Raw genomic sequence first — 16,732 nt, forward strand, 5'->3', positions numbered from 1 at the left:
TAATAAAACATCGCCTGTATGTAATTGCAATAAGACAGCTAACTGAAATACCTCATAACATAGATAATACAAATGTGGCTCTAGTCACAGAACTACAACAACGTAGACCGAACCATCTAACAGTTTATACAACTCCAAACTACAAGTACTAACAGAAAGTGTCATGGACAATCCCCATGCTCACTCAAATAAGGCAACATGCCCAACATCAATCTCAACAACATCATATCATAAATAGCGGAAAACATAAACAGCATCCAAATCCAGTCATGCTAACAAATAAGCAGAAACAACAAAATCAGCTAAGCTCCGGCCTCCCGCCGCCTGAGGCATCAGTACCCATACTACCTGATCCTGAAATAAGCATTCCCCAAACGTGGGGTAAGATCTCTAATCTAGACATCTCAGTAAGTCAGTGAGTCCTCAAGGATCTTCCACCCCAAGCTCACTTACATGTGCAATATAAGTTCAAAAGCAGTTTATCATTTATCATTTCAAAAACAATGCAATGCAGCAGATAATCATGCCATGTGTGTCAATACTAATCTACTGGCCAGAGACAGTGCAAGTATACGTCTATCACCTACACACCGTGCAAGTACCACTTGCATTCACCCCGGTACACCGTCTTGTATGGCGCTACATACTCAGGCTTCCCGTCAAGATGAAACAACACATGCATATTAAAAGCCATTACATGTAAAGTTCAATCAGCATATCAAATATCCAAAAGCATGTACACAGCATGCATAAACCATACCCCCATGGGACATGGTGGAACCACAACATGGCTAAACCGAGGACACGAAAGCTTACCTTGCAAGCTAACTCCAAAAGCCAAGAGTCCACAGCTCAAAGTCCAAACACAGCAGATTCACAATCTGTTATGGACTAACAATACATCAACAACATGCACCACAAGCATACAATATTAAGACAGCGCCTTTTCATTACGTTTTCAAGTCTTAAAGCTTCTAACAAAGCCACAAGCCCTTAATCCCATGATTTTGGCTTAGTCCATTAAAAACAGAAGTTCAACTTCATCAATCTAGGGTCTACAAACCCCCAATAGCCTACTGTATGCACATCACAGCTACTGTTCTGCGAAATCCCAGAATATCCGGATATTCCTCGGGACCATATCCGGATATGCAATATCCGGATATCTCACTGGACATATCCGGATATGCAATATCCGGATATCCATAATCCCATATCCGGATATCTAGTATCCAGATATCCCAAAACCCCATATCCGAATACACATATCCGGATATCATATCCGGATATCCCATATCCGGATATTCCACGGGCCGATATCCGGATATTTCACGACAGAATGCAGTTTCTGCATTTTCGTGAAGATATCCTTCCAAGGTTGGGTTTTTACCGATTTTAAACACCTAAACATGCATTTCTAGGTGTGTTCAACATTACCCCACAACAAGTTATCATCTTTTGACCTTAACATGCATCAAGCTTTCATTTTTAAGTTCAAAGACTCAAGACCAAAGGTGACAAGGCATACCAAAGCTCAAGACAGAGGTTGGAGGTGCTCTTGGAGCTCACAATCAGCTCCCAAGTTGCTGACTTCAAGGGTGTACGAAAATACCACCCAAGCAAGGATCTTTCTTCACAAATGAAGCTCCTTGAAGCCTCACAAGCCAAGCACAACACTCCTCAACAAGAATGCCACCAAACCAGAAAACACCTCAGCTCCCACAACCACCACAACTCAGAAAAGGTGCTCCTTTCACACTCACAATGACCACTCACACAAGGCTCAAGTGTTTGGAGGTGAAGAAATCAAGCAAAATTGACACTTGGTCTCCAAAATGGTGAAGAAAGCTCAATGGAACAGTAGCAACTGACCAGCCACTCCAGCATTCACGTAGCAACAGAAAACCTAGGGCTTTGTGCCCTTAACAAGGGTATTTATAGCCACTTACCCAATTAACACACAGTATTAACTTTAGTTGCTACGCTTAGCATTTTAATCCCAAACTTTGGATTATGAAACTACATAATTTTCTAAGATTTATCATATTTTTCTTATAATTTTCTGAGCACTTTTCCGGTACGCGCTTTTCCAAGCCAGTACCGGTTTCCAGCACCAGTTCTCATTATCTGGACTTGAAACTCGTTTTACAATTCCTACATATTATTCTAGTAATTATCATGCACTTACATTAATTTTCCGGGATACTTTTTCAGCACACATTTATACCGACTAGCAGAACCGGTATCTGCACTTTTTTTCCGAAAAGCGACTTTCAGCATTCTTAATCACTTATTACGATTACTAAGCCTCATAAATAATTATTAGGGTCAATTATGGAATCATTTCCTATTTTCTCGTAATTTATTAATTAAATACTTTAATTAACGGTGCGGGTTCTTACAACTTTCATATCAAAAATCTTACTCAGCTAACTCTTTATGTTTGATATTACCTCCATGTTGTTTCCAATAAGGAGCATATGATCTATATAAAGTACTAGAAAAGCTACTACCTCCCCTTGGATCCTTAACATACAAATACACATCATTCATCAAGGTTTTCTCAAAATCAAAATTTTGATAACTTGTTCAAACCTGATGTTCCATGACCTAGATCTTTCTTAAGTCCATAGAATTGATTTTCACAACTTGCATACTGAGTGGTCCTACCAATTAGCTATAAACCCTTTTTGGTTATTGCATGTAGATATCCTGACATCCAACTCTCAAAATAAAATCTCATAATTGAGACTTATAGCAGCAACTAAGAGAATCTGGATAGACTCAAGCATAGCATCTGGCAAAAATTGCCTCCAAGCTATCTTTGAATGTTTTCATCTTCTTGTCCATCCTCTCTTTGCCTTGCAGGTTCACATACACCTAGTGGGCCTTATCCCTCTTGATGCCTTTACTAGAGACCGAACATAGTTGAAATAAAAGAATTCCAGCTCATGGTTCATAACTTTGAGCAATACTTGATCAACAACATCTTCTAGTGTATTATCGTATCTAATGGGATCAATGTCGCTTAACAAGAGACAACTTGAGAGTTAACAAGGTTCTCTCCCACTACGAATGTACCGCACTAGACCTTGTGTATCTACAAGTAGATCCAAGTTTTGGGGCTAGTGATGGATCTTCAATTTCTTGATGAACCACATATTATGTGCTAACAAATCCTTGATATTATTCTTGTACATGTGATATTAATATTTCTACTAGTTTCACTTACGTATTATCATGTTGAATTTTCAAATATGATTCCTATGTTTGTTCACCCAGAGGTATATATATTTCCCCCCTCTTTGAACAATCAAGGGATCAAATGATGAAGTTTCTAAAGATTTTGAAAATTCTTGATTAAGATAAGTCTCATCAAGAATAACCTTACTCATGGGCTTATAATTTGCCATATAGTCCTCCTCTAGGAAAATCCCATGTGTACTCACTAAGACCATATTATCCTTTAGACTAAATAAGATCCAATTTCAGGTTCTCTTAGGGTAGTCAAAAGATATGCACACTTTCGTACAAGATTCCATCTTATTTAACCATTGTTGTAAGACGTATGCCGGAGCACCCTAAATCTGAATATGTTTTGAACCGGGTTTGTACCCTTTGTATAATTCTATATGTTTCTTCATAACAGACTTTGATGGAACCAAGTTAAAAAGGTACATTGTCTTCTCCTAGGCATCTCCCCATAACGACATTGGGAAGGATGAATAACTGAACATGGACTTCACCAAGTCTAGAAATATTTGATTTTTGCATATTGCAATTTCATTCAACTAAGGCGTTCCTAGAGTTGACATTTGTGAAAACTATCCCTTCTTAAATCAAGTAAGACCTGAACTTACCAGATAGGTATCCAACACTTCAATTAGACCAAAGTGTTTTCATTTGAACACCTAGATACTTTTCTGCCTCAGACTTAAACATCTTGCAATTTTCCAAAAGCTTTAGGCTTATGGCACACTAGATTCATCTGTCCAAATCTAGAGTAACCATTCATATAATGAAGTACTCATAACTTCTTCTGGATCTAATGCTAATTGGTTCACATATATCAGTATGTACCAATTCTAGTTGAATAACTACGCAAATCCTTTTGACATTGTAAGATTGCTTGGCCATTTTACCTTCTAAATAGGACTTACATATAGCTTTTAGTTCAAAGACTATAGAACTTTCAGTCCCTCTTTTAACTAAACCATGTTTCTTATTTGAGGTAATTAGACTCAATCATAAAGGCCAAAAATATGTTTCAATTGAAACTTTTATTTCTTTGGTGAATGTACTTGTTTATCATCCTTTTAATTCGACGCAATAAATTCAATAGGGTATAGGACATAGATAATAAAGACTATTTAAATAATGTACTAGAACAAACAAGACGAAGATGAATTTCAAAATGAAACTAAGGAATCAATTGCATTGTCAAACTATGTTTTAAACAAACAACTAACAATAATTAAATTCCTCTTGAAATCCGTAACAAATAAACAGTCACCCAAAACCAAAGTCCTGTAAATAACTTGTCCCACTGCTAATGCAGAAGCAAGTCTTCCATTTTCAAGATTAGAATTTCTTTGTCCACTACTGACAGACATGCTATGTTTGAATTACTTCAAAGAGTAGTTAATATAATCAATGGTTCTTGAATAATAAATTCATCCACTAACCACGCCTTAACTTACCCATGTATGGTTCTTTTTATCACCTTTTGGGAAATTTTTCTTTCAGTGTCCCTTTAATTTGCACTTGAAGATCTTGCCTTTCAGCTTCTTCATAGCAATTGGTTTAACAACTGATAACCAAATCATTCTATTCTTGTTACCACGCTTGGGTTTCCCTTTTGGATTTAACAGAACTCTTAGCAAAGCCTACATTAATTGCATTATGTCCAGCAGAGCGCTAGACACAGCATACATGTCATCAAGAGTTTGAAGCATCTCTACTCCACTCTTAACCATGTTTACTTGTTCTTGCAAGTGTTCAGAAAGACTGACAAGAACAAAGCAACAAACTACTTTACCTGCCATTTCCCAATCTGAGTATTACGTCTTTGTTGCCTCAGACGCATCCTCTACAGGTGGCCATGGCATTTGGTATGGTGAGGACAAAATTCAGCTTTTCAAGTTTAAGAACAATATCAATGTTTGCTTTTCACTTTTCATAGTTGGTATCACCTAGAGGTTTTTGACTAAAATATCATATCTAAAGGATTGCAGGAAGACATTTCTGGACAAATATAATCAAAAAACAAACTAATGCAAATAGATTCTCATAACTACTTTTGTTTATTGTTAACAATCCTTCAGTTTTCTTTACAATGCTTATGTCGGGCAAGTCACTTCAAAAAACTAAAATTGTTATTTGGGCCTTCAATGCCATTACCAGAGCCTCGTCGGGAGGGTTAATAACTTTGCCAAAGTTGAATATAAGTAACCATTTTTTAAATTATCTTTAGTATCCAAGTATTGCTAACGTCAGGTTGTACAATACCTTATTAAAATTTTGAAATTATTAAGGTCTAATCAAATAAAATATGGTCATACTTATCCATTGGTGCTTCACATGACTATTTTATTAACGGATCCAGAAACAGAGTCCACAAGTTTTAAAATTAAATACTTAATTTAAAACCTTCACATATTCAATATTTTTAATGGGAATTTTTATAAGCTTTGTTGAATGTAAAATTTATTGTTTAATTTCAAAATTATCTTTAATAACTTAATATTGCTGAGCGATAAGTCATACAATATTTTATTAAAATTTTAAATTTATTAAGGCACAATAAAATCCAATCATGCTTATCCGGTGGGGCTTCATATTATTATTTTATTTATTGGCCCACAATACACCTGGAGGTTAAATTAATTTCTTAATTTAAATCTCCTCCTATGATGATAAATGCCCAATCTAATAAAATACAATCATGCTTATCCGGTGGGGCATGCATGATTATTTTATTAATGGTCCTCCTGTAACATCTCAGGCGCTAACGAGGGTGGGGAGTGATCGCTGGTGTGCAAGGGCATGGTGTACAAGGGCACAGACAATGAGCGGCTCCTGGCAGGCTTCCAGCGGCGGGGATACATGAATGAATCGAATCGACACCCAAAAGAGAGGGATTCCAAAGACTGTGCAGGTATGAGACTGCACAGTTGGAGATAACTTACAAGAATTAATTTGTACTACCTATACTAACAAGATGCATCTACTTTTCAGTAGCCTGGAATGAAAGAACTGAAAGTAGAATTGGCCTTGAAGGCCGAAACATGCGTGAGGGAAAAACAAAATTTTTCACAAGCGGAACACACATGCATATCAAGATACATACTTTAAGACGTATGTCATACCTTGTTCGTGAAAACTCAAGATGATCAAGATAGGTCTGAAGGGTTCAGACCCTCTAACGTTGATCCACACCACCCGCGTCTAGATACAGGAACTCCTTCCAGTAAGGCCGCCGATTGATCACCACAATAAGGCTTGCTATGCGCTCAGTGTGTGATGCAGGCGGCTAGGTAAAAGTGTTTAGAAGAGTGAAGTGTTCTAAGAGAAAACCTCACAAGGGGCGCATAGATGAGTAGAGAAAGGCTTGGCTTTTCACACAAACTTAAGGAGGAACTAACAACTCATTAAGTACACAAGAGGAGCCTTTTATGTTTCAAAAACAAATCAGATTTTTCTCCCAAAAATCTGATCAAAGTGGCGCCCTTGGGGAGAGAATAAGTGGAGTTGTTGCATTTCAAAAATTGCCAACAATATCCCAGAATATTCTCATGAGACTAAGTTCAAAACCTAGTCAGAAATCTGATCATGAATCATCCTATAATCAGCTATATGGTGCGCTCTATATAGCCTAAAAGGTGATCAAATACATTTGAGTTAGTTGCATTTCAAACTTAAATCAACTCACTCAAATATTCTCCCAACAGACCGTATCTTCTGGAGCTGATTTTGATGATCAAATCTAGCCAAAATCAGCACCCCATTATCCTTGGATTATGTCCAAAAGATCTCCTCCAGATATGTTCCAACAAGATCTCATCTTATCCTTTTGTTATGAAACAACTTTTCATAGCCAATTCAAATTCGAATTTCAAACATTTGAATTCAAACTTTCAAACACTTAAATTTTAAATTCAAATTCAAATTCTAAATTCAAATTCAAAATTCAAAATTCAAAATTCAAAATTCAAATTTCAAAATTCAAATTCAAAATTCAAAATTCAAATTTCAAATTCAAAATTCAAAATTCAAATTTCAAATTTCAAATTCAAAATTCAAAATTTAAACATTTGATAATTAATTTAACTAATTAAATTAATTAGTAATGTCTTGGACTATCCAAGCCCATTACTTTGATCCATGCGCCCTCCACCCTATCTGTGGAGTTCCAAACTACTTCTTGGGCTAATAACAATTGTTAGGCCCAATACCTTTAATGCTAGAGCATCTAGACAATTAGGTGTTAGTGTGTGACCCATTAAGTCCAACATAGCCACTGACATAAATGGTCTTGGGCCCAATAAGCCCACAACCCATCTAATGACAACACAGAGCACTAGCAATGCTTTGTTGCCCCAGAACTAGTTAGATTAATGACTTGATCATCCTATTACACATATTTGGTTGCCGTATATATTTCCTTTCGTCTCGGTTACCTTCCCATAAAACCTAGGGTAAGGAAGCGTATCAACCCCTGCGTTTTAGGGTAAGCTTTATTCGAAATAGGGAATCTTCAATTTACAGACTCTAAAGGCAGATCATCTCATGATCTCTTTTACTATGCATAGATTCCCGAGTCCCTGTAAATGTCATCCCGATTTCTCCGGTTTACAGATAACCTAATCTCTCACAGAGATTTGACGAATTCCTTCAGCTTATCACCCTAGCCCTGTGTTCTTTCAGGACAAGCCCAACAGTATACCTATGAGTCTCCATGTTTCAGGCAGACGAGGTGCACAATCAAAGCATGCCTTCTAGAACACAGTCTAGGTAATAACTTCTGGTCTTAGGAAAGACATACCCAAATATAAAGAGACTACTCTAATAATACTCTCTGTGAGAGTTCCTTATAGAGTCTCTTTGTGGGTCTGTTCAGTGCGAGCTATACCCTTATAGGTCCACCCACGACTTTAGCTAAGACATCTCCATATCTGTAGCTCATGAGGTCTTTACCTTGCATCCAAATACAAGTAGATAAGTCGTGCTAGTCTTACCCGAGATCACTGATCCCCATTCTCAGTGTCTCTAGACTAAGAACATAAAATTAGGAATAAACATGCAGTATCCTTGAATCCTCATGATCGTGATCTCATCACAGATACTCAAGAGATACCTATTTTATTCCAAGGGGTTTATCCAGTTACTCATTTAAATATTAATAGTAATATTGAGACAAAATATGAAACAGGATAAATAGTGCTTTTTATTTGCGACAATATAAAAGGTCAACATATGTCATAATCTAATCAAAAGATTGTCTCTAGGATATCCATATACTAACAGAGAGGGATTCCAAAGACTGTGCAGGTATGAGACTGCACAGTTGGAGATAACTTATAAGAATTAATTTGTACTACCTATACTAACAAGATGCATCTACTTTTCAGTAGCCTGGAATGAAAGAACTCCATAGTTAAGCGTGCTTGACTAGCAGTAATTCTGGGATGGGTGACTTCTTGGGAAGTTTTTTCGAGAAGTGTGCGAGTGAGGACAAAGCATGCTGAAAAGTCTCGTGTTAGTGTATGGGGATAGTCATTGATTCTCAAAAACTATGTAAGCACAAGCACCGATGAACGTGCATCGCTAGCTTATCGAAATTTTGAAATCGTTAAGGTCCCAAAATCCAGTCATGATAAGCAACGTGTGTTTAACACAACCATTTTATAAGACCCACAAATTACTCGCAAAATAAATAGTTCTCTTAGGAAAATTTCTGGATTATTTGTATTCATTTTAATTATCCAAAATTAATTAATTCAATTATTAATTCATTTTTTGAGGATAATCTAAAAAACAAAATAATCTCATAATAACTATCATACTAGTCGCTTGATGATACAATAGCTATTATGCTCATGTAATTAACAATTTATTCAACAATATGGCACCACCTATTCTATATGGCATGTTAACACATTGAGGATGTTATCAAAACATATAATTCATCAATTCATAAAAAAATAAAGCAATTATAATTAGACTTTAACCTATCGTTCCCTAGAGAAAAGTTAAAAAAAAGAAACAAAAATCTCTTCAGCCTATTTCCTTCTTCCTTTCAGTCCATACATATTTTTTCAAGCCCCTTCATGGCAACCATGAGCCCAAAATACCAAACTTTGGCAAGAAATCCTAGGATAACTTTTAGGAACCCTAGCCGGTCACGTCCATTGTTCTGTCACCCGAAATCATCTCCGCACGAAACTCTAGGGTAACGATCGCCATGAAGAGAGGAATCCACGCCATCGGAACCACCCTGATTGGACCTCAGACGCACCTTCACGCACTTAATCTTTCACCGGCGCGTGGAGCCCACGCGCAACCACTTTCGGCATGCGTGGCGGCGCATCAGATAACCTCTCGGCCAGATCTGATTTTCATCTTGCTCGACTTTGTGTCCTCTTTCATCCCATGTGGTTGGTTTCGAAGATCGGCCATCAGATGATTATAAACATACCCAAAAAAGTAACAAATTTCCTTCTTTATGCATCTTAATCTTCTTTTATTACAATTTTGTAAAATCAAGAAAAAAAATTGAATTAAAAAAAATCAAGGAGGAAACCTAATCATGTTGGACTCCTTGTTACAAACCAGGAAAAATACAACGAAATCTCTAACATGGATTAAAGCCAAAAACCAAATAAAGCATTGATTTTTAATGAAAGGAATTATAAAGATACACATGCAATAGACATACTTTTAAACATAGAACCCTAGGTACCATATTTCATAAAACAAAACTAATTACATGAATGTCGTAAATCATAAATTAGATCTATGTCCAAACTCACAATGCGGCTCTGATACTAGTTGTAGGGGCAATTGGATCTGCTAAAGCGTTAAGACCGTTGCGGTTTGGGATGCAACAGATCATTATCATTTTTCTAATTTACCTCTTGTAGCGCATAACTGAGATGATCCTTCATGAACTAGAGTATTTTGCGTCACAACATGAACCCACACACTGATCTCTCTGCGTAATAGCACGATCAGACCTCACGTGTTTCTGATAAATCTTCTAGACTATCCTCAAGAGGGAAGGGGATGTGTGAGCACTTTTTCAAATTTGAGTTAACTTCTTCTGTTCAATGACCACGGAGGCTGATGATTTAAATAGTAGTATTTATATGAGTACCAAAAAATCCTAGTTCTAAGCTCTTTGGGCTCTAAACTTCTTAGACTCTAATACTCTTAGCCTAATTGAGATTAAGTAAAAGTGCACGAACCCAACACTTGTTACAATGAACCCCACCCCCTTTCTCTTAATTGCTTCTTGTGTGATTAGAGAAAATATTTTCGATATATCAAATATATTGAATATGCAATATATCTTTTACTAAATATAAAAATATAACAATTTTATACTACCTACTCTTATCTTGATGATTATTTTCTTCTATATTTTTTTTGTTCAACTCGGGAAAAGAGAGTAGTTGTGCTCGTGAGTTGTGACCTCTATGACAAGCGGTCAACTTTTTCTGACAGGCGGTCAACGCTCGGACACATTTTTTTTAAATCTTAATTTTATTTTGTTAACTACATATAAAAGAAATAATTTATAAATTAATTTTTTTCTGTTATAAAATTTGACATGAAAAATTAACAAAGTATGAAAAATTATTTATATTTATATTTATATTATGAAATTTAAATATTTGACAGGTTATATGACTTATTATGGACTCTTATATGTATTAAATATAAATTATATTATATATATTACAAACTTTATTTAATATCAAAACGGGTCTCAACGTGTCAAAAAATGATATTTTTTAGAATTAATATGTCAGCGTGTCGTTTCGTGTCCCGTGTTCGTGCATCATAGATTGTGACCATGGAGGTGTGTGGATAGAAAAGTGTTTTGTTGCAGTCTCACAGTGGATCACAGCGACCAGAGCTTCATAATTGATGGTGTTCAAAGCCTATTGCACTATGAATTACCCGTCTTTGTGTAGGTTATGACGCGAGATGAAGTTAGTATTGAGACCAATGATTCACACACACAATTACAAAATAAAAGCTTGACTTATCTAATATGGTTATATTTAATAATGGGATAAGTAATATTTTCAAACTTTTTATTTACAAACTCTTCTAAATTATATTATATATTTTCTAGAATACATTCCTAGCCAAATTTGTTCCTGGTAATTAGGGGTAAAAGTGGGTTGGGCTGGGCCAAGCTTTGCCCCGAAAAGTCCAAGCCTATGTTAAAAAATTTCAATTTGGCCTGGCCCAAGCCTAATACGAGTCTAACTGTTAGCCTGACTTGACCCGTTTATGAAAAAACAAATGGTCTGCCCTAGCCTATTAGCCTGTTAATTTTTAACTTCTAAGCAGAACCATAAATCAACTCTACAAAATACTCAAATTCTATTGCTAAACCAAAAATCAGAATTTCAATATCTAAATAGAATCATGAATCACAACAAAACTCATACAATTTGTATTTAAGTCACTTTCAAAAGCAAAATGCTCAAACTAAATAACATACATTTCATCAGATCCAACAAACAAATCGATACTATGTAAATTAAAATAATTACATGAATCTAACAAGCACATCATGATGCTTGTAGTAAATATAACCTCAACCAAAAACCTTTTAATATATTCATATACACAATCTAACGTGTTGTGATGTTGGTTCCTCCTACATAAGAAATAAAGTCAGATTTCTATTAAAATATAATCGAATATAATTAAGTTATAAATAATTACAATTAATTAAATTTATATCTTTTGTTTTTTCTTCAAGGCATATTTATTCTATTTTATTTTATTTAAAATAAATAGTATAATATAGGTCGGCCTGTAAGCTTATAGGTCAGACCTTGTGAAAGTGGGCCTACGGTCTTTTTATTAAACAAGTTTTTTCAAGGCCCAAGCTCGACCTATTTTACAAAATATACTAGATCAGGTCTAGCCTGATGTAAGCCAAGCCGTAGGCCCCTGCAGGCCGGCCCGACCCAATTTCACCCTTACTAGTAATAGATAGTTGAGTTTGTAAATAAAAAATTTATAAATATAATAATTCCCTAAAATCATTGTTAATAACTCGATCAAAACTAGGCTTACACTAAAATTTTATTAAAAAATTCCGTAACAGTATAAAAGATATTAGTAATAACATATGACCCACTTCCAGCAGACAATTTATATTCATTCACACAGAAATTAATGGCAACTTAAGAAACAAGCGAAACTGCTTTTGAAAAGCAAAGGAATAAAGAAGACAAATAAAACGGTCGGCCATGAATTTGAAGAATATGTTATGCAAAATATCTATTAGTAGCAATAATAATTAAAATATAAAATTCATAACATAACCAGCCTCTAGTAACAATCCAATACTATAGTCTAATCAAGGAAATATAAATCACACTAAAAAAGGGATAAAGATCAAAACCAATAATTTTCGGGTCGGATCTAATGGATCCATCTGTATTCCCAGCCGCACTCGGTGGTCTGAAACCCACCGGCCGGCGAGGTTCCGTTGTGTGATTTGAGAGGAACCTGCAAATCACAACGAATCTTGGGCTTGACCTTGCCGGATTTGAACAAACCCATCTTGAACCTCACATTGAGGAACAGCATCACATCGATATGGTAAACCCCAGAACTCTTATCCTTGTTCAGCTCCGAAGTCTGGTCGGTGCCGAGGATCATCACTTGTTGTCCTTTGAAAGCAGTGTTCAAAACACTAGTGTTCTTGTGGTGCTGAAAGAAGGTTCCGAGTGTCTGTGAATCGAACCGAACATCCTGGTACAACGCGCGTGCTTCGATGTAGTCGTAGTAGATCCCAACCCTCTTGTTTGGGTTACGGATCGTGATGTTTAAGGCGAGGTTGTAGTGGAGGGTGTTGTTGTTGGTGAAGTTGAATTGGGTGAGTGTGGCATCGGTGACGTAGAACCTGACCACGTTGGGACGCACGATGAGCCAGAAGAGAAAAGCGGCGATGGCCACCATGATGATGATGGTGGTTAAGAGTTTGCAGATGATGCCGAAGATGCAGTTGAAGATGCAGCCGCAGCAGCAGCTGAAGCAACCCCCGCCGCCGCCACGGCCCGGGCGGTGGTAGGATTTTTTCGTCGGCGGCGGAATGGAGGGGCCGTAGTAAGCGCCGTTCAATTGGGCTTGTTTATCGGCCATGGCTTAAAGCAGATGAGAGCAACTAACTAATTCAAATTTTGAAAACGTTGGTAAAGTGATTAGTTAGTGAAGATTTAAAAATATAGTAGAGAGAGAGAGAGAGAGTAAAGGAGGTTCTTTCCTATTTTTACTCGTAACTAGTAAACTGTAAACAACTCTATATAACAAGGAAATGGATCGTGTCATCGTGTGAGTTATTGGAAAAGCAAGCGCGTGATACTCTTTGGGTAATTTTGGTAGAAGTTTTATTTTAAATTTAACGAGGAAATATGGATGAATATTAAAAAATATCATATTTGTTTCAAGTTTTTGAAAAAAAAAATACTTGACAAATAGGATGGCTGGGAAATGATTTTTGTGTTAATTTTTGGATGAAATTCACTATTATGAAATACCACTTGAGATGTGGTATTTTGAGATAACTGAAAAAATGAAAAAATAGGTGCGAAGTTCTTCCTGAACATAAATTTTGTAAATTTAAATAAATTTTTTCGATAATATTTCAATCAACCAAATATCTTTTTTTTTAACTTTTTCATCAAATAGACTTTCTTACTATTTTTTCAGTCATTATATTTTCCTTAATAAAAAAAAAATTCTCTTGCCAAATATTCTAGGAAACTCAACAGAAGTCACAAGAGGTAAGCTTATTTTTTATTTTATTTTTGGTAAACGTCACAAGAGGTAAGTTAGTAATATACGTTTTAGTTTTTTTTTAATTTTTTATTATCTAGTAAAAAATTTAGGTAAATTTTATTATATAATTACGTTTACTCTTTATTGATAAAATTAGTAAATTTTTAAATTATAAATAATTACAGAAAGAAAAATTAAAGATTATATATTATTAACATGAATATTGTTAATAACATATTTTTAATATTTTTTAATTAATTTCATTTATTGAGAATAATTCGGAATATTTAAATATATTAATATAAAATTTATCAAACAACTAATTTTGAGGGAAGGATTGCAGGAGACGATCCTATTGAAGAAAAAGTTAGTGGGGGAAAAACGCGCTTGTACAGAATGGACGCTTTGTACCATTTTGCGTGTGTATTGTAACGATCATTTATGATTCCACATCTATGTTCAAGGAAATTGACAAGCACCAAGAGCATTTTTTTTTTCCTTTTTTTGGTAAATTGCTCCAAGAGCATTTAATCTAAGGCGTGTTTGCAGTTTACCTAACATTTTAAAAATATTATAAATACATAATTTTAAAATGATAAAAAGTATAGCTGCTCCTATTTTAAAAATATTTATAAAATTTAATTTTTATATTCTTGAGAAAAAATACTGGGATTATTTTTCGTATTTTTTTTTAAAAAAATATTTAATTACTAAAATAATTTTAAGTATATGTTTCAATTAAATATTTTAAGTAAAATCCTTTGTAGTTTAACCATCATATTTTAAGTTGAAAACTACCCTCCTCAAGTTATTACTTATTGTTGATCTGTCAGGCTGTTGGAGACCTCATGTTTTAAGTTGTAATAGTTAGATTTCTTTTTGTGTTTTTTATTTATTTTGTGGCTTAGGCCTTTTGTTTACAAAAAATAAATAAATAAAAGTAGACTACCCAAAAAAAAAAAATAAGAGTAAATGTTTGTGTACAATATATGAGTTTGGATGTGTATGATATTAGTATTAAAAATGTTTTTTCTCTTTTAATTGGGAATTAAAACAGTTAAAAATTATATTTGATGAAATCGATTTGTTTTTCTATTTTATAGAATGAACTGTAGCCAAAGAAAAAAAATTAGGAGAAAAAGAAGAAATAATTTTTTTTAATTTTTTGTTCTCGACAAGAAAAAATAATTTCTCTCTAAAAACAAAGAATTAAAGAACAGAATTATTATCATATACGTTCTTTATTTCTTTACAATTAGATGAAAATTATGTATTTATTTAATATTTGAATTGCAGTATGAAAAATATGTAAATCCACAATGCAACCCCAAAATCCTCCCACTTCTTAAAAAGAAAAAAAAAGTTGTTGCTAACAGTATATGTTGCACCGACATCAATACCAAACACATGATATGACACGATGCACTGAAACGTTAATTCTAAAATTTTGATATATTAGCACACATTTTGATATTAAATAATATTTTTAATATATATAATACAGTTGACATTTAATACATATAGCACCTCATAATAAGTCATACAATTAATCAAATATTAAAATTCCATAATATAAATATAAAAAAATAATAATTTTTCATGCCTTGTTAATTTTTCATGTCAAATTTCATAACAGAAAAATATTTGATCTATAAATTAATTTTTCATATTTAGTTAAAAAGATAAAATAAAATAAAATTTGAATCTTAAAAAAAATATCAAAAAATATTAACTACCTGTCGAAAAAATATTAATTGTGTGTCAAAAAGTGTTGACCGTGTGTCGAAATATGTCGGTATCTAACACGTATTTTTCAACAACAAAAACGTGTTGGTGCTTCCTTCCTGACAGCTACAAATAAGTCAAGAACAAGTATCACATAAACGATGGGAAGGAATTTAATTTGTGACATCTCAGAACCGATTTTTGCTATTTGTTCAAAAGGGACATTTTTTGTACTTTTCTCAAGCCTAATTTTATTAGATTTGTGCAATATTATTTTGAAATTATAAGTTTACATAACTTATTTAAAAGGTTTATTGCTTACGGGTTTATTGCTGACGGGTTTATATGTAAATTAATTTATTAATTCATTTAAAAAGTTTAATCCATTAATTCATTTGTCTATATTGACCTACTTAAAAGCTTTAATTTGGAATAAATTTTTAAATTTGTTAGGTTTAACTTTTTAAAAAAGTAAATAAATTAACTATAAAAAATGTAGAAAAGTTCAAAAACCTTCGTATGGTTTCTTTTAGAATCACTTACCCCCTTATAGTCGCCATCACGTCGTGATACGGTTAGCTGTCGTAATGCCAAAGATGGATTGTAATTGATACATCCACGAGTACCTTGCAGAGGTACATTGGGAAAATCCCCATATTGATAAACCAAAACTTCTATTCTTGCCCATTCAGGATACCATCGGACACCTTTTCCATCAAGCTTGGCCAAAGTTTGCACCCACTCACAACCACTTTTAGCTTTCAACTGATACATCTGAAAATCAATGATTAGGCACGCCACTTTGCATCCTCTATTAAACATATGAGCAGTGAGCCATATGAACAACACTAGTAAACAATACAAGATCTGTTTTCCTTTCCTTTCATGAAAAAGCTCAAGGTATAGTAAACATCAGCAAGAATGGCTGGATAGGGTTTTCACGTTTAAATTTGCATGCCACAAATACATCAATGGT

The 16,732-nt window shown here is 34.3% G+C and overlaps 1 protein-coding gene across 1 annotated transcript; it reads right to left on the minus strand.

Annotated features, from left to right (window-relative positions):
- Positions 1-12,514: 12,514 nt before the first annotated feature.
- LOC133303552 (NDR1/HIN1-like protein 3) lies at positions 12,515-13,512 on the minus strand. The gene has a single exon (XM_061503470.1). The coding sequence runs from the start codon at positions 13,393-13,395 to the stop codon at positions 12,673-12,675; it is 723 nt and encodes a 240-aa protein (XP_061359454.1). The 5' UTR covers positions 13,396-13,512; the 3' UTR covers positions 12,515-12,672.
- Positions 13,513-16,732: the final 3,220 nt, after the last annotated feature.

The sequence above is a fragment of the Gastrolobium bilobum genome, unplaced genomic scaffold, assembly GCF_033153095.1.
Source record: "Gastrolobium bilobum isolate Gb01-03AN ecotype WA unplaced genomic scaffold, APGP_CSIRO_Gbil_v1 utg12606, whole genome shotgun sequence".
Taxonomy (NCBI): Eukaryota; Viridiplantae; Streptophyta; class Magnoliopsida; order Fabales; family Fabaceae; genus Gastrolobium; species Gastrolobium bilobum.